Genomic DNA, 26,251 nt, shown 5'->3' with positions numbered 1-26,251 from the left:
GAATCAAATTGTTTTTCGTGAAAAACAACAAATCCTTACCTGTGCTGTAAGGGCCATCCCCCCTCTCTGGGTCTGACCGTCAGAAATATGCCAGCTTAGATAAAAAATCACCGTCCTCCTTTTACAGTTAATATTCACAGAATCTCTCTTTTTAAATTTATTTTTTTGGGCTTTTTCTGCCTTTATTATGAGAGAGAGAAAGTGGATAGATACAGATATCGGGAGAGAGAGAGAGGGGAATTTTATTTAGATTATCCAATAACAGAAATTCTTATGTCAAAAGGTTTTCTGCTCACCTTTTAGTTGGGGGCCCCCTGAATCGTCTGCGGAGAAGTGGAATAATACAGAGAGGTGCAACTGCTGATTGTTGTTCAAAAACAGGAGACGGAGGGGTACACAGTGCTGACTGTTTTGCAAAAACAGGAGAAGCAGTGACCTTGAGCAACTAGAACAAAGAGCAGCTGGTGAGAAATATATGAGCAGCACACAAATAAAATATGAATTTTTGGTCTGTTTTATATGTATTAAATCGAACAAAAACATTTGTTTTGCATTTAGAACACAAAACAGGATGTTTATAACTTAAAGGCCACGTATTATTTAAAATACACACATCATTTTCTTACTTTAATATTTGTTCCTTGTCGGTCAACAAAAGCCCAGTTGCTTTTAAAATGCTTATACAAATATAAAGATTTAAAGAAATTTTGACTTTACTTGTTTTAACAGTAAAGCTAAGGCTGTCTTTATCTCTTTAAGTCTTAATGTTTATACTGCACCTATTTAAGAATATTGTTAAAGCCCAGATAGATAGACAGACAGACAGACAGGCAGTCAGTCAGTCAGTGCTCGTCAATTAAAAACTGGCAAATTTTATTGAATTGGATTCATTAAAAATTCAATAAATTTAGAATTACAGAAACATAAAGATTATATTTAATGCAACCAAAATAATCAGATACTATCTTAAACATTTTTGTTTGAAAGTTACATAAATAATTGCCACAAAGTCAAGGACGCATTTATATTGAATACATTTTATCAGATATATTAAGTTAAATGTACATGACTACAGAATCATCTATTAGTGTACCGGGTCATATTGCTTTTGGTTATGTTTAACATGATGTTTGCATGCTGCGCGAATTCAGTATAGGATTATTAAAATATGCGTACTGGCTGATACTGGCTGATAATAATGCGTACTGGCTGATAATAATTGTGCACTTGAATTTCCCCCGGGATCAATAAAGTATCTATCTATCTATCTATCTATCTATCTATTTCATATGCACCCCCTAAGACTATAAGGTTTGGCAACGGGTCTGTATATGGAGTAGGCCTATCTCATGTTACTCTCAAGAAGAAGTTAAGTTCATCTTTCACTTTAAGGTTGTTTACTTTTTTAGTATCAATATAGCCTATCAGAACGTTTGTTGTTTAGTTTTTGTATTAAAGGTTGCATATTCCCAAAGAAAGATGTCGAAGCTGAGCAGGCCATGTGGAAAAACCTATTGTAGAGTGGAATTTAAAAGAATCCTAAAGGTAATCCGACTTGGTGGAAGATCTTGAACACATTTCTGGTCATAACCTAAGAAGTGTTTTGGGTAAGACACAAATACAGTAGAGACCTTTAACCGTGTCCAGTAAAACCTCACAAGCCTGTCTGTGGTTATACCTTGAGAGAAATATAATTTTTGTCAGTGTTGGATTTTTAATTGTAATTAACTTGTTGCACAAATAATCTGGTTGCTGTTATTTCTACTGTAATGCAATCACATAGGAGAAGCAGAGCAAGCAGTGGAAAACAACTTTATTGTGAAATTTAATGAATCTTACTTCAACAACGTCCCATAATATGACAGTGCATTGTCTATTGCTGGAAAATGTCAAAAATGTAAAATAAAAAAGGGAATACAGTTAAAATGTACATAGAATGGTAAAAACAAAATATTCTTTAACATTTTTGGCCAGGTACACAGTCTCACATTTAGCTTATAAAATACCTATACTTTATATAACCTGGATTCATCCTAGGTTTACATGTTTGATTTTATTCTATGTCAAGAACATTTCTGTCATTACATAACATTGATGCATGCGTGCCCTTCACTACACAGTGGAATTTGCATTCATTCCAAAGGTTCAGGATTCATGTCCAAAGTCTATAGACTGATAAAGCAGTAAAAAAAGGGTTCATAATAAAAAGGTAATACAACAGTTTGCACAGGGATGTAGTGAAACCAGTATAGTTCTGCTGTTGATCACATCCTCACCCAGGTTTTTCACTCTCCCTGTCCCTGATCCTGGCGTTCCTTCAGAGCCAGTATTGCTTTTCGGTAAAGATCTATCAGGAGACAGGGTCATCTTTTTAAAAATGAAAGCTGTGACTTCATGGTTAGTGTGTTTGATTTGGAGATAAAAGAAGTGGCTGAGGCTCACCAAAGGTAGCAGATAGGTCCACAGGTTGAGAGTAAGCTCCAGACGTCTCCTCTGTGTTGATCTTGTTTTTCCTCTTTACTTTGACAACTTTCTTTTTCCTCTTCTTCTCCCCTTTGGCTGAAATTAAGACAAGTTAGATTTTTTTAAAAACAGTTAAACAGCTGTTTTGGGTTTGTTTAACCCAAACAAGAGGACTTAATGATATATTTCAACCTTTAATTGGCTTTTCTTCATTTCCAGGTGATTCTGGCACGTCCACAGTCTCCTCCTTCACCTTGGTTTTGCGTTTGGGCTTGTCTTTTTTGGGGGGGATCAGGGCACTGCTGGCTTTCTCTCTGTGAGCCAAGTTTTCATTCTCCCTTTCATTGCTGTCTCCCTCCTCTTCCTCCGGATCATTCGCCGTTTCTTGATCTTTTTGACATTCCTTGGCCTTAACCAGCCTCTTCTTCTTCTTTGTGGTCAGCTTCTTCTTTAGAGAGGTTTCCTGTGAATGTTAATACAGAAAACTACTTCTCACCATTTCCTGACCTTTTATAAAATCAAGGAAATAACTTTTGAATGAAAGAAATCACAAGTGATGACACAACTATCATCACTTGCAGCCCTTGTAGTATTTTTCGTACCTTCTGCAGCATGCTCCGAATGGGTTGCAGCTTTCCTTCACTCTTTGTATTTTTTTCCCTTTCTTTTGGCCGATGAACTTTGCGAAGATCTGACTTACTGGATCGCATTCTGTGGTGAGAAATCATTCAAATAATACACAGTGTGCTTAAGTTTATGGATCTGTAAAATATTTGTGAGACAGAAAGATGTGAATGATAAACCTCTTACCGTTCCCCCTTCGTTTTTTTGCGATTTTTCTCTGTTTTCCAGTTATTTTCCCTCTCCCTCGGATCCAGAGGCCTCCTGCTGTCCTGGGCTATGCGAGTACACAGCTCGGGATAATCCAGACAAACAGCACGCAGCAACCAGCGAAGGCCTCGTAGGGTCTTTCTGTCCGACCAACGCCGCAGGTCCATTAAGGCTGAGCAAGGCTCCTGTGAGGGAAAGGAACAAGTTCTGTTTTGTCTATCTTTATCTGTGTTCTGTTCCTGAATAATGAGAATCATATTTCTTTAGTTTTTATGTGTACATTTTGGAGCAACACTTACGATATGGCAAAGAGAGCGGCTTTGGTTAACCAGATTCTCCAGTGACAGAATCTCAATCAGCTCACTTCCCAGTAAAGCGTTCATTTTGTCCTGTTTGTTTGCCAACCTGAAAAAAAGAATGTTTTGTTTACTTCCCCGGCCACCAGAGTGTGCTCTTCACTCAGCTCATGATTCTAGATCCCTCTAGTATGTATTAAGTTGAATATAATTACACTAAAATAGGTTTTCCTGCCACTCTTGGTTGCTTCAGCAGCTCAGCAAGGACCTCCTTCACCTCCTTTATCCTCTGTCTGTCACTGGAGTCCAACACAAAAATGATCCCATGGGCCTCCCCGCAGAGCTCCCTCCAGACCCCTCTCGACTCTGCTGATCCGCCAACATCCAACAGGTTGACCAGGTAGTTCTCCACTCTGAGCTCATGTCTGATGCAGCCCTGTGTGGGTCCTGCTTCCACACCTTGGGTGACTAAAATAAGGACACCAAGAAAAACGCGGGTTAATAAATTGTGGTTTTCGTTCCAGAAAGCGTTAAAAGAGACAAATACATTTTATTGGTTGAATTACCTCTTAACATCCCTCTGATGGAGGAGGTTTTTCCTGCTTTGTCAAGACCAACCACCAGGATAGTCACCTTCCTGCAGAGAAGTTTATGCAGTTTAGAATTGAACTTTGGATAAAGCTTGACAGTTGTAAAATGTAAGCAAAGTACAGGAAAGAGGTCACATCAATAATAAATAATCAATTTAATTTTTTTTTATTTTTTTTTTTACATATACAGCACATCCAGGACTGGTCCAATGTCATAATAGACATTCATGTAGAAATCAATGGATACATGCATTATGTGTACCTGATTGGCTCCTGTATTTTGGAGACCCAAGTGCAGCAGTTGCTCAACAAGTTGAACATGTTTACTCGCGGTGAGAAAGGTGAGCACAGCGGCCACCATCTTCTCTGGAACTGGTACCTGCAGGCAGAGAGTCGTCTCTCGCATTACTCACAAACATTCACACAGAATTACAGCCAGTAGATCGAGTCACTAAGGTGTCACAGCCAGCTACAACCAAGAGAAGCTACACGTCTGCAGTGGGCTTAGGAGGCTTTTAATGGTCAGATGGTCAGACATTCAGGTAAAGCTTTGACTGCCAAGGGTCGCCCTCTCTTTAGTCCTAGAATCTAAAAATAGCTGTTCACTATCACTTTGTTGCATGCTTTAATTTCAGAGTTCTCGTACCAATAATCAATCCGAACCAGTCAGTTTAAAAACGTATATATCTGCAGCCAGGCTAATATAAGATCATATTTCTTGGTGACTGTTTCTTTTTATTCTGCTCTGCGATTGATGATGATGTCTAGGCACATTAAAATCTTTTGACCATGTTTGGGGAACTAGAACTGTTCGTGTCTAGCTTTGTAATACACATGCAACAAGTGTGTCTGAGGCAGAATCAGGACATATGCTAAAAAAAAACACCTCCAGATCTTTCAGTCCTTCGTACAGAGCATCTGCTGAGGCTACGTAATCTGCTCAAGTCGCTTTAGAATGGCCTGCTTTCAGTGATGTCAACAAGCTGACCCATTTTGATTTGACTGAAGGAGGCAGTGAAGTAAGCACCACGTCCCTAAAGTTTAAGTCAGGACACTTTTTTTCCATAATCGACAAGGCATCTGAAGTCACAATTGAAAGAACGAGATGTTAGCGAAGAACAAATATATCAACTGTCCACTGGACGGTTTTGCTATGTTAGAAGTAATACAGGTTACTGAGATGTTGTTTTTGTTTCAATAATAGAAAGCTTTAGTAAAATGAGACGGAAAATACAAAGCACCCAGAAAACACAGGAAACATCCAAATCGAATTCACAGTAGACTGACTGTCGATAGTGATTATAACTGATAGGTCTTTGATATTTCTAAAAACTTGGAATTACAATGAGCTAAAAGTACACGCGTGTGGTAAAACAGTGAATCAACTGACAAAGTATTTCAAACTCACAGGACACTTAGCTAGTAAAACCATCCTGCTGGAAGACTGAAGCAATTTGAATATTTGCAGGATAAGTTGAAGTTACAGAAAGAATACGAGCAGATAAAGAATACTTACAGAAGCGAGTCTACGTCCATGCATTTGTTTGGGTTTTTGTCTCTGTTAACATCATGTTCCCACCAGCTTCCAATCTTATCAGGCTCACACTAAGCTTTTAGTCACCCCATGTGGGAGGTCCAAACTGGGAAGCGTTGTATTAGTAATTCAACCAATTACAGTGTCCCCTGAGCTGATCACTAACCCTATTGGACGACGTGGTTCCTCTAAGAAGACCAAACGAAGGTGTGTATATCTGTCCAGGAGAACTAAATGTGTCTCATGGTGTGATGTGTGACGTGCTGTGATCTTCTGTTCCTTCTGAAGCGTCACCTAAAGACAAATTAAATAGATTTAGACTGTGACACAACTTTAGTCGCACAAGAGGATCATGACAACAACACTAGTAATGGCCCTGGTGTTGTCACACTCATGTGCGTGGGGAAATGTTTGCAAGTATATTTGAACTGAAGATAAACATAGACTGTTGTTTCTTTCTCAGGTAGGTTTATTTGGATTAGATGTGGCGTGACAATGAGTTGGTCAAAAAGCTCCAGCAACACTTTAGTGTTTTCTTCATTCATCTGTTGTGTCTTGATGCCTGCTGCAGACCTCATTTCCTTCCAAATAATAATGACATTGGAGTAGAAGCGTGAAGCAAATGTATTCACAAAAACCATCTCATCTCATGTACGAATAAATACAATGTGTTTAAAGGTGAAATCAAATGATCAGACTTTACACTTGAATTGCTGAGTGCAACATTGGTTCTCTACCATTTAAGGGCAGGTCAACACATTACATAATGCTTTAATACAATCTTCTAACTAAGCCAGTCTCATAAATCTTAAAGTGCTTCACCACTAGATGGCGTCACACTCACAGGATGTATTTTCACTGCCAGACGCTGGTCATTTGAAAGTCTCAGTAAACAATATAATGGATCTATGTTCTTGTTTTTGATAAGCTAAAAGGAACTTTTACTCAAACTTAATCTCGGTTGTATCCCTCATGAACGTACTGTATTAATGAACATATCTGTTCTTTCATGTTCAGCCTGTACGCACTTTTTGATTCTTAGCTTACATTTAAAATTGGAATAAGAAATGCAGTAGGCAAAGGAGCCCAACTTCTTATCTTAAAATGAAATTGTTTTTTTGACCTGGATGGTTTGTGTGCATGCCTGATCTCATTATGTCATTAGAGCAACATCCAATCAGGCGCAGCCCTGCTCTGCTGAGTAGACTCATCCCAGACTGACCACAGCCCTGTGTCAGCTGTTGCACACACAACAAACACACGGACACACACACACACACACACACACACACACACACACACACACACACACACACACACACACACACACACACACACACACACACACACACACACACACACACACACACACACACACACACACACACACACACACACACACACACATTCACAGTACAAAAACAGCAGCAGCTGAGGGCCACGACCCCATCTGCTCCTGCCTGCTCTCCACATAGCTAACATGTCCTAAAGACCTCCGAAGGCTGAATTTGTAATCTGGGTTACTGTCAGACAACTTTAGAGCTTCTGAAACAGGGACACAACATTCTTGGAAATGCATACGTTCATTAATAAAGTTAGATTCGAGGATTGATATTATCATCGGGGGGAAATGAGAGGCCTAGCGTAGCATTAAGTCTCAAAACAAGTAGCTTGGCTCTTTCTTGTTTAAATGTACTTAAACCAAGGGGTAGAAAATATCAGGCTACAAACTTCAAGACAATAGCTACAGACAACAACTAAAGGCTTCACGGCTTTACATCACATGTATAATAGCAACATGCCTTAAACACATATTGCAGTTATATCAATGGTGCCAGGTGTCAAGCAGAGAAACAAGGAAGTGACTGTGCCTGAAGAAAAAGAAGTCCAACACATGATGGTATAATCATCCCATTGTTTTTGAATATTTGTTACTTAGTAAACTCTAGATGAGTTGGAAGGTGGATTTGTTACCTCCCAATAAAGATAAGCTGGCAGTTTTCCCCCGACATATCCTTTCTAGTATCTCAGCTATGCTAAGCTAACATGCTGCCAGCTAAAGCTTTACACTGACTACACAGACATGAGGGAAAGTGATCCCCTCTTGGCTTTAAAGAGCAATCCTTCTGAATGTGTGGACCTCTCTCTTTCAAGAAACAAAGGTGGGACTCTTGTAAAGAATTTCAAATACAAATTCATGAGTATCCTTTCACCGGTCTGAATGGCTGGAATCATTGAGTGTGTGTGCAGAGCATGTCTGCTGCTAATGATGTTTCCATCTTCCATTTCCTCTTTAGCTCCACAGAGCACACAGCCTCTGCAGTCAGTCACCCACACACACTCACCACTGTTTCACCAAACACATGCATTAGTAATGACAAGCCTTCATATTCATGTGACCTGCCAGAAATGATGTCACAGAATTCGATTGGATTTTCTCAGATAGGGAGGGAGGGAGGGAGAGGTCAGCATGTTTGGGGTCGACTGTATTGAAACTGTACCACAGTTCAACCTCCTTTTTTGTTTTTGTTGTAGGGGAGGAAATAACTGCTTTGTGTACGCTCTCTCAGATAATGGTCTTTCAGGGATTCATTTTCAAGCTTCTGTAAAACCAAGATGGGACTTATCTTGGGTAATGGGTCACATTAGGGTAAAAGCATTTGCATGCCAATACAAGTTGTTGTCCTTCTCGTGCAATTTTGAAGCAGATAACAAGATGGAAACGCTGTCTCATCTAATATTTTTATCAAGCAGTATAATTATGAATTATTCCTGAGAGGATCGAGTGAAGTTTTAATAGATTGTTCTATCTGTGTTTTTGCACCTGTTCACACACAGGTCACCATAACCCAGCCAAGTCCGCCCTACTGCTGGAAACTAAAAATGGAAGCACACAGAATCTGATCCCCTCTCTGCCTCTACAGTGCTGTCATTTGGTAAGTGTAATCGGCCCCTCTGTTCAATGTTTTCTTTTTGCATTCCACGAATACTAAATGTATTTTTGTTCTGCATTGTTTTGGTTAAATACAACTAAAAGTTTTTTCGCTTATATTTTAATTCCAGAAGATATCCTTTGTATTGATTTGTAAACAAAAATAGTTAATACACCTTTCTGTACAGTTCAATGTAATGGGGTATTGAAACTGATACCCAATGTGTTTAACTACACCCAACAACAATTGTTTCATAATAACTATTATATTAATATGTTTGATTTTAGTGTTAATGTATGTAAATTTAACTTAAAATGTATACAGAAGTTGTAACCGTTTAATGCCAATAATGTCATGAAGTGCCAGATTTGTGCAAATATTTATGGCAGTATGGGATTTTTTTTAATTTTTTGCTCTGCAGTTCATATTGCAGTGTTGTTGAGGCAACGTTTAAGTTTATCTTTTTGGTGAATTTATTCACTCATTAATTTTCTTTTTTACAGTAATGTAACGACATGCCCAGGAAACGTAGATGAGATTCCCATCCTATCCCTTATCTCTCTTAATTTGAAGGCCGCCGCCCATCATTTCCGGTATCTCCCATGGTGTTTATGTATGACTTCACGCCGCTGCTGCACTGACAGCATCAGAAAGACTGACGACACGATCAACAAGCAGGCACGACAATATGCCGACAGGGTGAAACCCGGACCTCCCACAGCCTGCAGTCACACTCCACTGCTGAGGTGCGTTTTCAACGAAGAAAGGGAGGTTTAAACTACCGATAAACATCAGAGTTTGGACGGTGATTGTTGTCTGAGGTTATGCCTTGAACGGATTGCATGAATGGGCTGAACTTTCCCGATCCTCGCACGCGCACTGACGGTGCAGAAACGACGTTGGTATCACTGCAGACAGTGAGGTGGTTCCGCCTGGATAAACAGGGTGGTGGTAATACCGCCGGGACAAAAGACAACTAAACAAAAGCTTTCAGCAGTAAGTGAGTGGAGACTGAGTTGTAAAGTCAAACGCAATGTGAAGCCATGGATGATCGACTCGGAGGGAAGTTGGTTGAGAAGACGAAATCTTTAGAAAAAGTAATGTTTTATTGAGAAAGAATCGACAGGAGAGAGGAGCTCGGTTCAGAGTTTAGTAGCGCGGCGCACAAATCAAAGTTCATACAACAATGTGCGAAGTGGCCATGGAGGAGCAGGAGAGGGAGATCTCCGACATAAACCCGCAGGAGTGCCCCTCTGTGGCGGAGAATGGGGTCATGCTGGTGGTGAATCACAGCCACGTCCATGCCCCCTTCAGCGTGGTGCTGGCCACCCTGCTGTACTGCGCAGAGTTCATCACGGCCGCCGTGCTGTGCGGCATGTACCACAAGACCGACGACGGCATCTGGATGGGCTTCACGATCACCTTCATGTTGGTGCCCGCCATGCTCATCCAGCTGGCGCTCACCTTCATTCACAGGGACCTGGGCAGGGACCGGCCTCTCGTGCTCTTTCTGCACCTGCTGCTGCTCGGCCCCGTCATCAGGTAGGTGAGGGTTAGGTGATGCAAAGGCAAGGGGAGGGGTTAGCATGGTGATGACACTTCTCTAACAGTCCCAACGCTTTGTTTTCTTTTCTCTTGAAAGCATATTTTTTTCACTACAGGATGTGTATCCATTTGCAATGATATAGATTTAAAGGAAACGTCCAAAAACTCAAGTTAAGTTGTTTAAAAGTCCTAAAAAGTCATGTCTTTGTAAACTGACAGATTTTGTTAGAGAAACGTTGTTTTTGTTGTCCCCATCAATGCACAACCTGTCATACATGTGCTTGTTGATTGCAATCTCTGCAGTCAACAGACTGTTCATTTGTTGAGCGAGAAGGCCAAATGTTGTCACGGTATTTGCTTCCAAATGTGTTGATTAGATGTTATACTTGCCACATGGGAATCTATAGTATTTTGAAGGCATGGAAAATTCAAGAAGCATTTTAGCCTCAGACCTTTCTACAGTGTTTTAAGTATCACAACAAGAAGAAAACAGCCTGCACACTACTCAGTTTATTAGATCCTTCAGTCCTTCATAACCTTTGTCAAGTTTGTTTCCAGCAAGAGTAGTGTGCTTGATTTTTCTTTTCAATGTGATTAGTTTGACGTCCTATGTACTGAGTAGACGTAAACATCCCCTTTAATAAAATGTTAAGGTAGAAATGACGGAGAAAGCGATTGGCATATTAATCAATTAAAAAAACAACCTAACCCTCAGACTGTAGCTGATTTTGTAATGATAGCTTTAATAGAACTAGAGATTAACGTCCATCTTAAAGCTCAAAACATACAACAAACTACTCGTATTAAAACATCATTAACAATAAATAACCCCGTGTAGCTCAGCAATGACTTCAACATTTTCTTCTGTTATGTAATGATGTCACATATTCAAAGTCGACCCTCTTAGCTTTACAGAGACAGAATGGCGTTCTCCCTTTACAACCTAATTTAATTATTTGTATCATATTATGGGATGTTAAAGCATTATCGTGATCTCTTTTAGGTTTTTTGTGTTTCTTTTTTTTTTTCATTGAATTTTCAGAGAGTTTCAGATTGAGTGTTCATGAACTGAATCACACCCCAGATGGAGAGCACGTCGGTCCAGTGTGAGGAACAGCAGACTGAACATAACAACCTCTCACGTCATCTCAAGTGTTGCATATAAATTGGATTACGTGCGAATATGAGAAGCTTTCACTTTAGACTCGTTCTTTTGATTTGAAATCTTTCCCACTGTTTTTTTCTGGGTCACAGTGGGACCTCCTCACCCAACCCCAACCCCACCCCCACCTCCAGTCTACTCCTTCCCAGACTGTAAACAAGTTGGTCAAATGACTTTGAAGAGCTGCCACCGCCCTAGTTACACATCTTTCACATTTAGAAAGCTGTGGAATGACCTCATCCTCAGGATCATGACACCTAAAGGTCCTTCAGTGTTACAGACCAGTCCAGCCACTCGCTCCACCTGAAAGGCGAGAGAGGAAAAGAAAGCAATTGGAGAGACGTTTACCAGAAAGACTTGTAGAAAATCAAAGCAGTAAAAATGCAAATGTGAACCGAGCACTACAAATGAAGCTAACTCCCTTTAGTGAGGTTACGTGTCTAGATGCTGTTTTGAATATTTTTGTTGAGGGAGGTGTTCGGTTTAAAGAAGCCACTTTGCTCTCGAGTGTCAGTTAATGTCAGGTGACGGACCTGTTTGGCAATTCAAAAGTAAACGTAATAGTTTCTCTCTCTCTCTCTCTCTCTCTCTCTCTCTCTCTGAACTTTGATACAACAGATTGCCCAAAGGTACTCCTTGTATTTTTATAGGACAATACGAGTTAATATAAGGGCGTGTTTCTTAACTTTGCCTTCAGCTCTGTGCAGGTTACAGGCTGCAGGAGGAATTATCTGAAGGTTTAGTGTCACTAAAATGCATATAAACGACTTGATGTGTAGTAGCCTGGAATATATGATGTCAAACACATGTCAAAGCAGTCTGGAGGTATACTGTAAGACAATGGTATTTTGATGAAAAGATCAATGAAAGTTACAAATGAACTTTCTGCCCTATGGCCATTCAGAAGCCACAAAGTGATCTTATCATCAGCGCTAAGCTAACGGTTTTGATTTTGAGTTCATCCGCCGTGTAGAGCGTGAGCACACAATAAAACTCTTTCAGAATACATTACAAAACGGCTTTGAATGCTGCCATCTTTCATGCACATTCCCAGTTCCCACAGCTAACTGGACCACGGTCAGACACTGTTCTATACTTATCCTTACACAGTGGCGATAAAGCCCCACATGTCATTGACCACCTGCAGCTTCACAGTCTATTTCAGTCTGTAGTGAGAGCGGTGGCGTGGACATGTACTTCCTGTAAGTTCACAGAAATGTGGTTTGTAGAGCATGATGGGATTCATCCTGAAAGCTTCAATCCTCAAATATGGTTGGTTCTTTAATTCTTTACCTTGACTGTGAGGACATTTCAGAAATAGCAGGAGACATGTATTATCCACATGATTTAATGCTGCTTCATGGCTTTTAGGTTTTTATGATGTACTTGAGTAAACTTAGCAGAGAAAAATAATTTGAGGATATTTACCTTTAATTTCGGAACGTTTTGCCAGACGTGTGACTCAATTTCCTATGGACAAACAAACAATACTTTTATTCTGAAGGATAAAGAAGTCAAGTGTTAGACACACTTCCTTGAATGTGTTTCATTTAAACTAGCTGATACCAGACACCATGTCCTGGGACAGCCTTTGTGAATTTGAGAGACAAACGAGGCTTAAAATGGAATTAAAAAAATGGAATTGGACACCTTTGTCTTACCATCACATTTCACCTGGAAACAAGCATTTACATTACTAGTGACCAGTTCATCGAAATCTGTAGCCTCTGCACACAGAGCCTACAGATTTACAAACACTCTACCAACAGAGCCAAACTGTGTCCCATTCAAGCAGGCTTTTTAGAGCCTCCGAATCCAAAAGGTTAAAGGATCCTTTGACAGAACCAGGAAATAAAAAAAGGCCGAAATGCATCACGAGATGGAGTTTTAGCCATAACTGTTATTTAGGGTAACTTAAGGCTCTTGGGCAAGACACTTAATTGCTGTGCACGCCTGCTGTGTATGAATGGGATTAGTTACTTGTGATGATCTCGCTACATAACCAACCTCTGCCATCAGAGTGTGAATGAGTAGGTGTGGGAGGTGTGTCAGGAACCGAAAAGCGCTGTAAGTCCATTTACTGTCAGCATGCTAATATTTACACGAAACAGAAAACATGGCTGAAACTTTATGGAAGAAATAACCTTTTGCTGAGGGAAAAGTAAGAGGATTGCCAAAGTAGGACAGATTTATCCTCTGGAGACCATCTGTGTAAACAAAATGGAAGGACAACCCACCCAAAAGATTTTGAGATATTTCACCTTAGGCCTTGCAGACATTCCCTTCCACATCGTCACATTGGTAGCATGGCGAAAGCTATCCAGCCTTGTTCCACGGACGCTTCTTCAACTGAAAGCATCTGTAACCTGTCTGCCACGCACACCTTTTTATGACCCTAAACACATCTTTGGTCCAACGAAACATCCATACCAGATGAAGTGGATTCTAAAATCATTACACAATGTCAGCTGCTGAACACACTTTTTAGCATCTGCCATACTGAGATTAACTTCTGTGAAAAACGCTAAACATGGTAGTTGGGCCATGAAATAAACACTCTGATCGTTTATTTAGGAACGTTTCATTCTGTTCTTGTGCTGTGATCGTTGCCTTCTGTTTTGTTTCAAGCTATTCTTCCTGCACGCTGTGCTTCTGTACACAAAATCCCCTCTGCTGTGTCCTGGCTCTGAAGGGAGGGCTTCCTGTGTGAGTCAGGGATGTGGCTGGCTATCTTGTCTGTGTGCATTATGACAAACCTATTAAAACCGGTCCTCTTTTACAAATAACATTAGATCAACATTTGGTATTCATCAAGAGCCTTGTTTTAGTAGTCATGTATTCCAGTCCACAAGTAGAAGAAGTGACATCTTCCACATTATGCAAACTTAAAGGATGGGGTCAGGTTCCCTGGGGGTGGAGGTGCTTGTCTTGACATGTCTTGTCGAGTGTTTGATCCTGAAGCAGCGACAGAGACTGTATAATTACTCTGTCAGCTTCAGACCAGCCTGAGCACGCAGCATTTCTTCTTCTGTGTCTTTTCGTATTAGGCAAAACTCCTCGGTCTGTTCGCGAGCACGATGAGCCTGAAGGTGTAACCTCAAGTGACAAAAAAAAAAAACAAGCTCATCTTGCTAAGGAGCGAGAGGAAGAATTCCCTGAATGCTCTGCTGCCCTTCACTCGGAAAGGTTTCAGTATTAGAGTTGCCAGAGAAGTGTTGACTTGTTGTTCAAAGGCAGTTCCTTTTCTTTCTTGCGTTAATCGTTGCACCATACTGCTGTGTTCACACACTGAGGAAGCAGGTTGCATGTTTAGACTGCAAATACAGAGCAGAAGCCAGAGTGCTTCCTTTTCTAAATCCATAAGCTGATGCCTTGAAAGTCAGCATATTGATTCTCTCGGCTGAGGAATTCATCGGCGCTGCTTTTCCTTTTAACTGAAGTGAAATTCAGTCTGCCTCTCGGTTGCTTTACAGAATCCTGAGTGCACGCTGGCTCCAGTTTATACTGCCTCCTCAGCCGGTTGTGCCGCCAGATTTCTGGGAAAAAGACGTCAGTAAATCAGCTTTTTGTGCTGTAACCTTAATGTAGACCAGGGAAGAAAATGTTGTGTGTGCTGATAGATAACAGCGTCCAAATAACGACAACATTCCCCCTGCAAGGCTCCAGTGTTTGGGTCAAACACAGTTCAGGGGCATGTGTGGAAGCCTGGCACTGTGCCCTGTTTGCACTTTCAGTAAAGTGCACACTAGTTTTCCCACTAGATAAAGCTACAGACTCTGGGGGAAAAAAAAAAAGTCTGAATCCTGAATGTCCGAGCGGTGAAGCAGCGAATTTATGTGTGGAGTCTTGAATCTGTCCGTCTTAATGTCGGAGATTTCAGAAGAAAAGTGAACATTCCAGCACAGTGATGTGAGGTTTAGAGCTGGGGTGGGAATCCTAAGAGAGGGGCGGGGTTTGTTTTGTTTTTCGGTACAGCCCAGATGCGCTGAAGTTTGGGTCATTTCATAAGTATTAAAGGATTATCATGTTGACATCTTGTTTGTCAGCAGGTGGAATCCTTGCACTTCCAGTTAAGGTACCATACGTGTTGCGACTTGATAACTGTGTGTGGGTCTGTCATGTGATTGTCTCTTTTGTGTCCTTTTGGCCTACAGTCAGGAAACATTACAGTTGTTATTTTAATGTAGAAAAACACTTGCCACGAATCCCCTTTAGCAGTCCCCTTTCTGACACGGAGACGGCTCACACTGAAAAAAGTGTTTCCGTCATTATGAATGGTGTTTATTTCTTTGCCGGTGACCGAACACAGGGAGCATTTACCTTGCAAACATTTCGAGAACCACACCCAGAGTTTTTCGTCGAGTGCATTAAGGCCTCAGGGATATGTGATTCATGTCTTGTGGCCGCCCTCTGGTGGCTTGTCAGGATTGTGCTCATGTTTGCTGAACTGTGATTTACAAATAAAAACCTGTTTACGATGGATCCATTAAAGGTAACTTTAATACCAATCTAATTAACTGCATTGAAATCAGGCTGAATTGACAGATTTCAGAGATGTCACCTCTGATGCATGTCTTATTCCAGCTCATATATTCTACTTTATTGCTTTGATTTCTATATTATTTCTTTACGTATTCACACCATGATAAACAGAAAACCTATGATTCCCATAATAGGAACTTAAACCTGACATTGCACTGCCCTCTGTTGGTGTTTAAATCTAAGGTCACTCTCAGTCACTCCTCTTATTTCCTCCGCAGGTGTTTCGAGGCTCTTGTGGTCTATTTCAAGGCCGGGCACAAGGAGGAGCCGTACGTCACCATCTCCAGGAAGATACAGCTCAAGAAGGGACAGGGCTTGCCTATGGAGCTAGAAATCGGCCAATCGGAGCGGATCCTGGCCACACATAGAAACGCCTTCAAACGTACGGCGGTCATCCAGGCTTTTCTGGGCTCCACGCCTCAACTGACGCTGCAGCTGTACGCCACCATCCAGGAGAAGTACTTCCTCCCTGCAAGATGTAAGAATGTTAGAGGGGTTAGGGGTTAGTGCAACCATGTGGAGATCTTTAAAGATGTTTACACTGTTGCATTCTTACGTTCAAACTAAGCTATGTTGAAATACCTGAAAAATCAGTTAAAAACTCTAAAGTTAGAAGTTCTTAAGGTCTGTGACCCCGCCTGGAGAGTTAACACTGTTCAGGTCAAATCAGAAGTAAACACCCATTTCAGTGAATGCCAAAGCAGATGTGTCCCTTGTTTCTTTTCAGAAGAGTGCTGAGTCATAGTAATCTAAAATAGGAGTAAAACGTTCAGAAAACAGTCAAGCTTTCCATTTACGTACAACTTAATGTCTTCAGCATCGCTAGCATCACTGTAAATGACAATCCAGCAAGGTAGCATGAATAGAATAGAATGCCTTTATTGTCATCATACAATTGTACAACGAAATGATTTGGCTTCTCCTTAAAGTGCACGCGGCTAGAAAGGAAAAACAGCAGAAGAAGAATCTAGAAGAAGAAAAAATAAAGTAACTCTAATGAAGGTCGATGATCTGTGTGTGGTATGACTTGTTTACCAGGAGCAGCATAATAAATTATGAATGGACATTGCCGAAATATAAAATCAATATTGCACCGTATGAATTGTAAACCATAGCTAATGCTACTACGGCTACGCTAATGCAAAGCATCCGTAATGTTTACAATGTTCATGATCAAAGTTTAGTGAGTTAGCATACACGCCGTATGTCTCGAGTTTACTGTCACATGACATGAAGATGCTCCCAGATTGAAAGTGATGTCATAAAGTAATGTTGGCAACATACCAGGTCTCCAATGTTGTATTCAAGGTTTGTTTTTAAGAAATGCATCTTAACTATTTTCCACATCACTGTGTTACAATCGTTGTGTTTTGTAAGTGTTATGTTTGATGTATATCAGAACAACTAGAGATCAAAATCAGGTTAATGTGTCTGATTCTCAGGATATAAAGGCGACGTATTTAAAGTGAGGAGTTTCAATGATGTGGATGTTTTTGTGACAGTTCACTTGTTTGTTCTCACAGTGGCCCTGATGATCATCACCTTGATCTCCATCACATACGGGGCTCTTGTGTGCAGCGTTCTGGCCATCCAGATCAGATATGACGAGTACAAGGTGCGCCTGCGCCCTGCAGCCTACCTGTGCATGATCACGTGGAGGGGGCTGGAGATCGCCACGCGCATCACAGCCCTCGTCCTCTTCAGCACGGCGCTCACAGAATGGGTGATCCTCGTCGGCTTCGTCAACCTGCTCTTCTTCTTCTTCCTCCCCTGGACTGAGTTCTGGGCCAAAAAAGGATCGCTGACGGAGGACGTGGAGAAAAACTTCTCGAAGCTGGGCACGACGGTGGTGCTGTGCATGTTCACGCTGCTCTACGCCTGCATCAACGTCTTCTGCTGGTCGGCCGTGCAGCTCGACCTCACGCACAAGGAGCTCATCGAAAGGAAGCAGCGCTGGGATCGCCTTGCTCTCTATTACTGCGGACGCTTTCTGGAGAACTTCCTCCTCATCACGCTCTGGTACTTATTCAAATCAGACTTCTATGAGTATGTGTGCGCCCCGATGCTGGTGGTGCAGCTGCTGGTCGGCTACAGCCTGGCCGTGCTCTTCATGCTGCTTTTCTACCAGTTCTTCCACCCCTGCAGGCGCCTCTTCAAGTACAACGTCCACGACTGCCTGCACTGCGTCTGCTGCCATAAAGGGAAGAGACAACGAAAGCCGCAGCCCACATACTCAACCGCAGGCACTATGGTGCTGGTGCCGGAGGAGCCGATGGAGCTGCTGGACCCGAGAAACTCAGAACCCCCAGACCTCACCAGTCAGCTGGGAGAGCGGGAGACTGCTATTGTTGAAGATATAATGGAAGCAGCATGAAGACGGCTTAATGGAGGACACAACTAACTATTGCTCTGATGGAGAAATGCATCCAAACTGGTGCAACACTGAATGAGACCACGAGTCCTTACGCACAGGGATCACGGGGTCCTCGTGTTTCAGAGTGAGCAAAATGATGAAAAAAACCAAACAGTTGCTTTTTTCCCTCCTAAGTGCACAGTACTGTACACATTGTTGGTTCTGAACTGAATTTAAGTCCTTACTGATGTCTTTTATGAAGCATGATTACCCACAGTCAGTGCATCGCAGAGCCCCACAATGCCAAAGAATGTAGCATGCAGAGATATGCAGCCATGCACAAAGACCAGCTTAAGAGATAGCAGCTGTGGGTCACGCAGGAGGACTGAGCCAGGTGTGCAGGGAGACGTGCCAAGTGTGTCCGAAGAGTCTTGAAAGACCGAGCAGGACTCACCCAGTATTTCTCCTCTCAGGGTTATCCCCCCTCCCCTTTGCACATGCTTGCGTCAGTGCTAAACAGACTCCTTTTAAACAAAGCAGGAAGGGGAGAAAAGGTCAGAAGAATTGATCTTAGTGATACCCTGACTGCTGTGATGAATGCCTTGTGTTGTTCGCTGTCCAGCCTGACTGATTTGATGTTTTTTTTTTGTTTTGTTTTTTTAAAGAAGGTCCTGGTTCTGACTGTCAGGTGTTTGTCTTTTTCAAAGTTAACCTTAAAGTTGATGATTCATCAACAAAACTGCCACTTAATGAACTTTATGAAAGTGCTATCCCAGGTTTTAATGTTGTTGTCTCGTTTGTTTGTTCTGGTGCCTTGACTACTGCTGTTTACTTGAAAATAAATAAAACAATGTAATGTCCTCATGTTGCCGTTTCATGAATACTAACAAATCGTGACTCCTCACTCCTTCTTTTTAGACCTAATAAATAAATGTGCTTCCAATAATTGCCTACGATTTCCTGCATGGTACAACTTCCTCATTCCTGTTCGTCCATAGGCCTACATGTTTTTCCACTAAGCATGGAATGTAGTCATTCAACTCCAAGAGGGAAACCTCTCCTATAAAATTCATCAATGGCGCAATTTCATAAGTTTAGTTTCCTTGTGTCTCGAGTCACCTGTAGAGGAGGGAGGAGCCTGACGAGAGGCTTAAAGGTGTCGCAAACTTGAAGATGCCCGAAAGTTGCTGCAGGTAGTTTCAGTGATCAACATGGCTAACTGGATTATCAACAATGGACTTACTGCCTTCATATTGGTGAGTTTTTGACGTTTATAAAAGTTCGCATCTGATGTAGGAATTAATAACTGTTAGGGTACATTTTTAAGTAAAGATTCTGTGCGTGAAACCGAATCCTAAATGCGTACACGTGCGTTACAAACGCAAGTATATCAGTCATGTAGCACACTTTTGGAAACAAGGCATTTACAATTAACTCACACGAGACATCAAGAATACCATAACAAAGTTTAAAACAAAGACATGAGAACATTAAAAATGATTAGAAGCCATTATAAAACAAGAGATGGTCCGATATAAACAAGACAAGTATATGATATCAGGCTAAAGAGTGTAGTATAACTACAATAAATACCAATATAATGTGCTGGGGGAAAAAAAAGATGTAAACAAGTGAATCTTCAACATGTAAATGAGAGAACTCAGACTTTCAGCGGATCTGTGGCTTTTTTAAAGATACATGAAACTTCTTATGATGAAAGTTACAGTGACGGGGAAATGTTCCTTGTTGTGTTTGCAGGTGGTCTGGATGGGTATCAACATCTTCCTCTTCGTCTGGTTTTACCTCTTTTACGATTTGAGGGATGAGTTTTTTTACACGCGTCATCTTTTAGGGGTAAGAAAGAGCGTGAAAGTCAGCTCAAGGTTTTTTTTTGGAAACGTCGATGTAATTTAAACTTATGTGAATATTTAAAAAAATCAATGTTTCAGGCTGCCTTGCCCTGGGCCAGAGCTCCCGCTGCTGTCCTCAACTTTAACTGCATGCTGATCCTGCTGCCTGTGTGCAGAAACCTGCTGTCTCTGCTGCGCGGCTCGTTCGTGGTAAGACGATGATGCTCCAGTGTGCAAACAGGGCGAGGTGCACTACATACATGCGTATTATCCTTTTTAACGTTGGAGAATGTGCATGCACATAATATAAACCAGTTTGACTGCTGTATGTGCAGGTAACTCATCTGTGACACCCTCACAAGAAAATGCTTTTTTTTTTACTAGTTTGTGTTATTCTTCAGCATTTGTTTTTGATATTATTGGCTCCTAATCTATTTGTCTGCTTTAATACTGCTGCAATAAGGGGTCTGTTTCGCGCAATTAGTTGAGCAGGCGTCCTATATGGCTACAGGCCTGCTGTTAGACCATTAACTTCCAAAAATAACCCTAAAATTAAACAACCAGCATTAAAGGTGAGTAATATAGTTATGTTTATAGGATGTGGCCCCCTCCTCTTGAAACAGACTCATGTTTGGTAACTCGCCTTCATAGCCTTGAAAAGATCTTCTTTGTCCATGTGTCACACTTCCTCTCTTCCTTTCTGTCGTTTGTTATCTTTTCAGTGTTGCGGCAGAACAATGAGGAAACAACTGGACAAAAATCTGAGTTTCCACAAGTTGGTGGCGTACATGATTGCTCTGATGACGGGTAAACTCACTCGCATGCATTTCTCTCTTTCACTCACAGCTATTGTTTTGTGCTGGTTTTTGTTCACCTGCAAGCAATGTTGACATGCCAAAGAACTTAAGTAGGCTTCCCTAGAAGAATGACGTTTCCAGTACTAACTAATAAAGACAATATAATACCTGGCAGAGACAATATAAGGCAATCTTTGCTCTCATCATGTGAATTGAGGTCGGAGTTTAATGTCTGAGCCAGAGGTGAGGAGTTCTGAAAATCATTACTCAAAAACTGTTACAATACGAAACTTTTACTCAGTTACAAGTTGAAGTAGTGGTGTAAGAAAATACTTAAGTAAAAGCAGAAAGCATGCTTCTCAAACAATTTCAAGGTTTTATGCTAAACATAACCTGGTAGTTTGTTTGACTAACACCAAGCTTCGACCATTTCACAGAGTTAATGTCTCTGCATCATTCCAAGCTTGGAGGAGAACCTACAGTACAGTGCCTGTGAAACTTTCCCAAACTGCAAAAGGCTTTATCTCCAGCCAGTGTTTGCTTTGGCTGTTCTGGGCTACTGCAAAAACATGGTGGTGCAAAAAAAGTAGACATTCTCCCTCTGTGGATAAGAAGAGCTTGTTCTATAGTTCATAAAAACACAACTATTCTTTTTCTCAGGTGACTTTAACTAATAAAGACATTTATCCATCTCTGCCAGCAAGTCCCTGTGAATATTACAGAAATCAACTTGAAGTCAATTTGCATTCAGTAATCCATTTTCATTTTAAAAGTAACTAAGTAGATTTCATGAGGTAATGAGTACTATAAAGAAGTTAAAGTACAGACTTCAAAAAAGTAATTACAGTAATTAGAGTATTTGTAATTAATTACTTTCACACCTGGAGGTGTGTTTTGTGTGTGTGTGTGTGTGTGTGTGTGTGTGTGTGTGCGCATTTGTGTGACTTGAAGCTTATCAGTGTTTTTGGATAAGTTGTTAAATGTTGACAGTCATTACTCGAATTTCCCTCGGGATCAATAAAGTATCTATCTATCTATCTATCTATCTACTCCTTTTCTGATGGTTTAGTGGAACTGATAAGGGCACAAATTGGGGAAAACAAAACGTAATACTTCCTCCTTACCCTGAAAGGAAACAGACGCATCGTGAAAATATTTAAAAAGAAATCAGCAGCTTTTTTCCCCCCCGAACAGTTTGCATACTCCTGTAGTTATTATGAATAAAAATGTGTTAACCTGTGACCTCTGTGTGTTCTGACAGCCGTTCATTTAATCGCCCACTTGTTGAACGTGGAGTGGTACAACAACAGCAGACGAGGAGAATACGACAAACTCAGCACGGCTCTGTCTGACCTGAATGACACAGACACTACCACCTACCTGAACCCCATCCGCACCTTAAATGTGGTAAGTCTTTTTTTTTTTTTTTCAATTAATTCGGTCAAAGTATCACAATGAAATCTGGAGAACAAAATGTGGGGTGTTGTTGTGCTGTTTGTGTAACTTAATGTAAGTGCGAGGATCACATGTATGAGTTGAGTAAATTTGTCGTCAGACAAATGTTGCGAGATAATAATTTTGTTTTTTCTTCATGAACGAACTGATTTTGTAAACAGAAGCTCGCGTCTGCTCCTTCTTCCCGTGTCACAGGAAGCCCAACAGTCTCCGACCTACCTTGTTTTCACCACCATCGCTGGCCTCACAGGCGTCATCATCACCGTGGCCCTCATCCTCATCATCACCTCCTCCATGGAGTTCATCAGACGCAGCTATTTCGAGGTCTTCTGGTACACCCACCACCTCTTCATCATCTTCTTCGCTGGTCTCGTCTTCCACGGAGCAGGGTATGAGGAATCCGCTTTTTGCCTGGAACCTGGAACATTTGTCGTTGAATTAGTTGCCAACAGGTTTAACTTGTATTTGTCATGTACAGACGCATTGTGAGGAGTCAACAGACAACAGATCCTCCACACAACTTCACCCTCTGTAAGGACCGTATTGACGATTGGGGCCGGATTCCTGAGTGTCCCATCCCGCAGTTTGCAGGAGGATTTCCACAGGTTTATACACAGCAACATTTATTTAAACTACTACCTCACTACAGCTTCTAGTATCAATAAACGTGTACTTAATTGTCTGTATATTATGGCTGTTCCAGACCTGGATGTGGGTGATCGGCCCGATGATTCTGTACATTTGTGAACGTCTGCTGCGTTTCATTCGCTACATGCAGAATGTCACTTACAGAAAGGTACGTTTCGTGATTCACGTTTCCTGTATGACTTGCTCGGTAGGTTGTTTTAACTCGCCTTTCATCTGCTGGATTTGCTCTTAGATCGTGATGAGGCCGTCAAAGGTGCTGGAGCTGCAGCTGGTGAAGAACGGATTCACGATGGAGGTGGGTCAGTATGTCTTCCTCAACTGCCCGGCCATCTCCCAGCTAGAGTGGCACCCGTTCACCATGACTTCCGCCCCCGAGGAGGACTTCTTCAGCGTCCACATCCGCTCGGCCGGAGACTGGACCGACAAACTCATCGACATCATGCAGCAACTGCCAGAGGGAGCACAGGGACCAAAGTGAGTGTTTGTTTGTTTGGGTTTTTTTATATTCAGATTTTTGATCACATAAATATTTTAAAGCTCCTGTGAGGATTTTTTTTTTTTTTTATCTGGAAATGAAACAGACCAAAGTCCATACTAATGCTTCTTTCTGACTTACAAAAGCCCACTAGAGCTTCAGAGAGAGGGTTGATCATTTCTGTGTTATTTCATATGCCTGTCACCCCTGGAGCGGGGTAGGTGTCAGAGGAGGTAGAAACACTTATTGTGAGTTACACGTAAACAATTCGAATTAAGAAGGATTTCTATTTTTTCTGTTTGGAAACACTACTGAAGGACAAGAACAGCAAATGCATACATTGTCCTGCTTTGTCCACAGGGACACCAAAGGAGCTTTAATTATGCTGAAGGCTGTTTTTAAAAAAATATATATAATTTGTATATTTAAAAAAAAAAATGAACTGGGTTCATCAGAAACATTTCAGAAAATGTAAAAAATACTTATCGTTCAACTTTCTAAATCAGTGTGTCAGTGAAACGGGTACAGTAGTGGTACTCACTCACTTTAAAGCTAATCTGAAATTGCAAATTGTGTAATTACAATAATTAAAAATTCAGAGACTGCAGAAGTAGCTTTGAGAACTTGTTCATGTTTTGTTTGTCGGCTGTAACTTATTTGCCCTAATTATATTGTTTTTCTGCAGAATGGGAGTCGACGGACCCTTTGGCACAGCCAGTGAGGATGTATTCGACTATGAGGTCAGCATGCTGGTCGGTGCTGGGATCGGAGTCACTCCCTTTGCCTCCATCCTCAAGTCTATCTGGTATAAGTTCAAAATCTCCAACCCGAAACTACGCACCAGAAAGGTAACGATCCAAATGCCCACAGTTTCACAATCAGCAGGTTTCTTACATTTCTAAACCTGTAAATCCAAGTGACTATGCTAATAAAGGACCTTGTATTGTGTTTAAAGTAAAGAACAATGTGTGATTTCACAACACGCCCATGTTAGAGGAAGAGTCATCTGCAACTCTTTCATGAAAGGATCATTGTTTAAGTCTCCCGCATCTGCTTCCTGGTTTCAGATCTACTTCTATTGGCTCTGCCGGGAAACACAAGCCTTTGAATGGTTTGCTGACCTCCTTCAGGTGCTGGAGAGAGAGATGGAGGAGAGAGGAATGGTGGATTTCCTCACCTACAAACTCTTTCTGACCGGCTGGGATCAAAGCCATGTAGGAGAGACTTGAATCATCGCTCAAAGTTCAGAAAAACGGAGTGAGCTTGTTTCATCTAAAAGTCAGCTGTGCTTTCCCTCCCCCTATTCTGTCGCAGGCTCATCATGCGTGGGTTCACTCTGACGAGAACACAGATGTGGTCACTGGGCTCAAACAGAAAACACAATACGGCAGACCCGCCTGGGACAAGGAGTTTGAGCAAGTCCGTAAAGAGAACCCCACGTAAGTAAAAGTCCTGCAGTAGTTTCACCTCGTTTGGGTCCAGGCAAGAAAATCTCAACGACTCTTTCGTGAGCTGTCCTGGAATTTGGTTTTGGAAATTTGTGATCGTAAAAAGAATAAAATGTATTTCATTCTCTTTTTTGCAGGTCTGTGGTTGGCACTTTCTTATGTGGCCCTGCAGCACTGGCTAAAGTCCTGGAAAAGAAATGTGCTAAATACTCGGATGTGGATCCTCGGAAGACTAAATTTTACTTTAACAAGGAAAACTTCTGAGACAAATTCACCAGCAAAGCAGCATTGTTCTCATTTTCTTTCTTTCTTTTTGCGAGTGGAAGGACTGCCCTTATTGGGTTATTTCCTTCATGGATTGTTTTAGCAGAAAGACAAAGCAGCCTGACAACCTTTGACTCGGGCTGGGTGTGTTTGGAAACACTCAGCTGTACTGCACTTGTTCAAAAGAAAAAAAAAAAGGCATGGTATGTTGTTCTTTTAGCACTGCTCAGGGACTTTTCTTTCATTCAGATTTTTCAACCATGACGAAACCAGAAATAAGCATGAGCTGATAATTCATAATGACTCATGGTTTACAAGCTGAATAAGTCACCTTGCTATACGAATACGAACTGTATTGTTCATTTTAATCTGTATGTCTGCTGTAGTCTTTTTAGTTCCTGTGACTTGAACAAACTTTTTAATACTGTTACATCGAGATCAGCTCCTCCTGAAGTTTCTCTACAATACATTAGTTGTTGATTGAACGTGACAAATTATCCCACCATCCTTTCGTTCTTTGTATATATGCTGTAAAGAAAGGATGCCTCAACATTGTACCACTAAAAATACATCCAACAAATGAAATGAATTCAGAATGGTAATTGGATTGACTTGTCTTAAAGTCCTAAATGTATACTTTGTTACAGCAGACCACCAAGGACTATTGCCTTTTGTCTTTATTAAAACATTTAGATGTATTTGGGGGTTTTATGCCTTTATTTTAAAGATTGGACATTGGATAGCTGGAATTCAGAGAGAGAGACGCAGAGACTGAGAGAATGCGGGAAAGGAGCAACAAGCTGAATTTGCAGCCGGGCCATCCGCTTCGAGGACAACAGCCTCTGTAAATATGGCGTGCAAACTAACCTACAGGCCACCAGCATCCCGTCTCTAAATGTAATGTTTTCTAGAGTACAAATGTAAAGTTTCTTGTTCTATAAATCAGACAAGACAGCTAATCATCTATAGGATGGAACCCTTTTATTTTTGGCTTTATTTAAGCCATCAGTTCTGCTGATGTCTTCTGGAATATTTCACCTTTAAGTAAATGTTTCAGACAAAAGA

At 41.2% G+C, this 26,251-nt stretch overlaps 3 protein-coding genes across 4 annotated transcripts; 2 read left to right on the top strand and 1 right to left on the bottom strand.

Moving 5' to 3' along the window:
- Positions 1-1,798: 1,798 nt before the first annotated feature.
- Positions 1,799-6,985, bottom strand: arl13a (ADP-ribosylation factor-like 13A). The gene is made up of 10 exons (XM_079352582.1): positions 5,697-6,985; positions 4,443-4,559; positions 4,157-4,227; positions 3,806-4,058; positions 3,594-3,699; positions 3,274-3,479; positions 3,066-3,174; positions 2,656-2,926; positions 2,443-2,559; positions 1,799-2,347 (listed from the first exon to the last, which is right to left on the bottom strand). Exons 1-10 carry the CDS (start codon positions 5,714-5,716, stop codon positions 2,286-2,288), a joined length of 1,332 nt encoding a protein of 443 aa, XP_079208708.1. The 5' UTR covers positions 5,717-6,985; the 3' UTR covers positions 1,799-2,285.
- xkrx (XK related X-linked) lies at positions 3,913-19,109 on the top strand. Of its 2 annotated transcripts, none has more exons than XM_079352581.1 (4): positions 3,913-3,990; positions 9,221-10,189; positions 16,115-16,374; positions 17,420-19,109. In XM_079352581.1, exons 2-4 carry the CDS (start codon positions 9,834-9,836, stop codon positions 18,268-18,270), a joined length of 1,467 nt encoding a protein of 488 aa, XP_079208707.1. In that variant the 5' UTR covers positions 3,913-3,990; positions 9,221-9,833; the 3' UTR covers positions 18,271-19,109. The 2 variants fall into 2 exon arrangements, with proteins under 2 accessions (XP_079208707.1, XP_079208706.1); XM_079352580.1 differs by having other exon boundaries at positions 3,937-3,990; positions 9,151-10,189.
- A 79-nt stretch (positions 19,110-19,188) lies between these two features.
- Positions 19,189-25,876, top strand: nox1 (NADPH oxidase 1). The gene is made up of 13 exons (XM_079352578.1): positions 19,189-19,505; positions 20,008-20,103; positions 20,199-20,309; positions 20,822-20,906; positions 22,158-22,303; positions 22,547-22,740; positions 22,830-22,956; positions 23,055-23,147; positions 23,232-23,473; positions 24,160-24,322; positions 24,542-24,688; positions 24,789-24,913; positions 25,060-25,876. The coding sequence occupies exons 1-13, from the start codon at positions 19,461-19,463 to the stop codon at positions 25,184-25,186; spliced, it is 1,701 nt and encodes a 566-aa protein (XP_079208704.1). The 5' UTR covers positions 19,189-19,460; the 3' UTR covers positions 25,187-25,876.
- The last annotated feature ends 375 nt before the right edge of the window (positions 25,877-26,251 follow it).

The sequence above is a fragment of the Symphodus melops genome (assembly GCF_947650265.1).
Source record: "Symphodus melops genome assembly, chromosome: 9".
NCBI classification, from domain to species: domain Eukaryota; kingdom Metazoa; phylum Chordata; class Actinopteri; order Labriformes; family Labridae; genus Symphodus; species Symphodus melops.
This window is presented reverse-complemented; position numbering and strand designations above follow the sequence as displayed.

Bases quoted from the DNA above. Each gene is read 5' to 3' on its own strand.
- nox1 (XM_079352578.1), top strand. From the start codon at position 19,461: ATGGCTAACTGGATTATCAACAATGGACTTACTGCCTTCATATTG. The intron at 24,323-24,541 runs GTAACGATCCAA...TCCTGGTTTCAG, and splicing joins CGAAACTACGCACCAGAAAG to ATCTACTTCTATTGGCTCTG. The intron at 24,689-24,788 runs GTAGGAGAGACT...ATTCTGTCGCAG, and splicing joins CCGGCTGGGATCAAAGCCAT to GCTCATCATGCGTGGGTTCA.
- xkrx (XM_079352581.1), top strand. From the start codon at position 9,834: ATGTGCGAAGTGGCCATGGAGGAGCAGGAGAGGGAGATCTCCGACATA. The intron at 10,190-16,114 runs GTAGGTGAGGGT...TTTCCTCCGCAG, and splicing joins CTGCTCGGCCCCGTCATCAG to GTGTTTCGAGGCTCTTGTGG. The intron at 16,375-17,419 runs GTAAGAATGTTA...TTGTTCTCACAG, and splicing joins GTACTTCCTCCCTGCAAGAT to TGGCCCTGATGATCATCACC.
- arl13a (XM_079352582.1), bottom strand. From the start codon at position 5,716: ATGGACGTAGACTCGCTTCT. The intron at 3,480-3,593 runs GTAAGTGTTGCT...TTTCCCTCACAG, and splicing joins GCCGCTCTCTTTGCCATATC to GAGCCTTGCTCAGCCTTAAT. The intron at 3,175-3,273 runs GTAAGAGGTTTA...TTCTCACCACAG, and splicing joins AAAAAAACGAAGGGGGAACG to AATGCGATCCAGTAAGTCAG.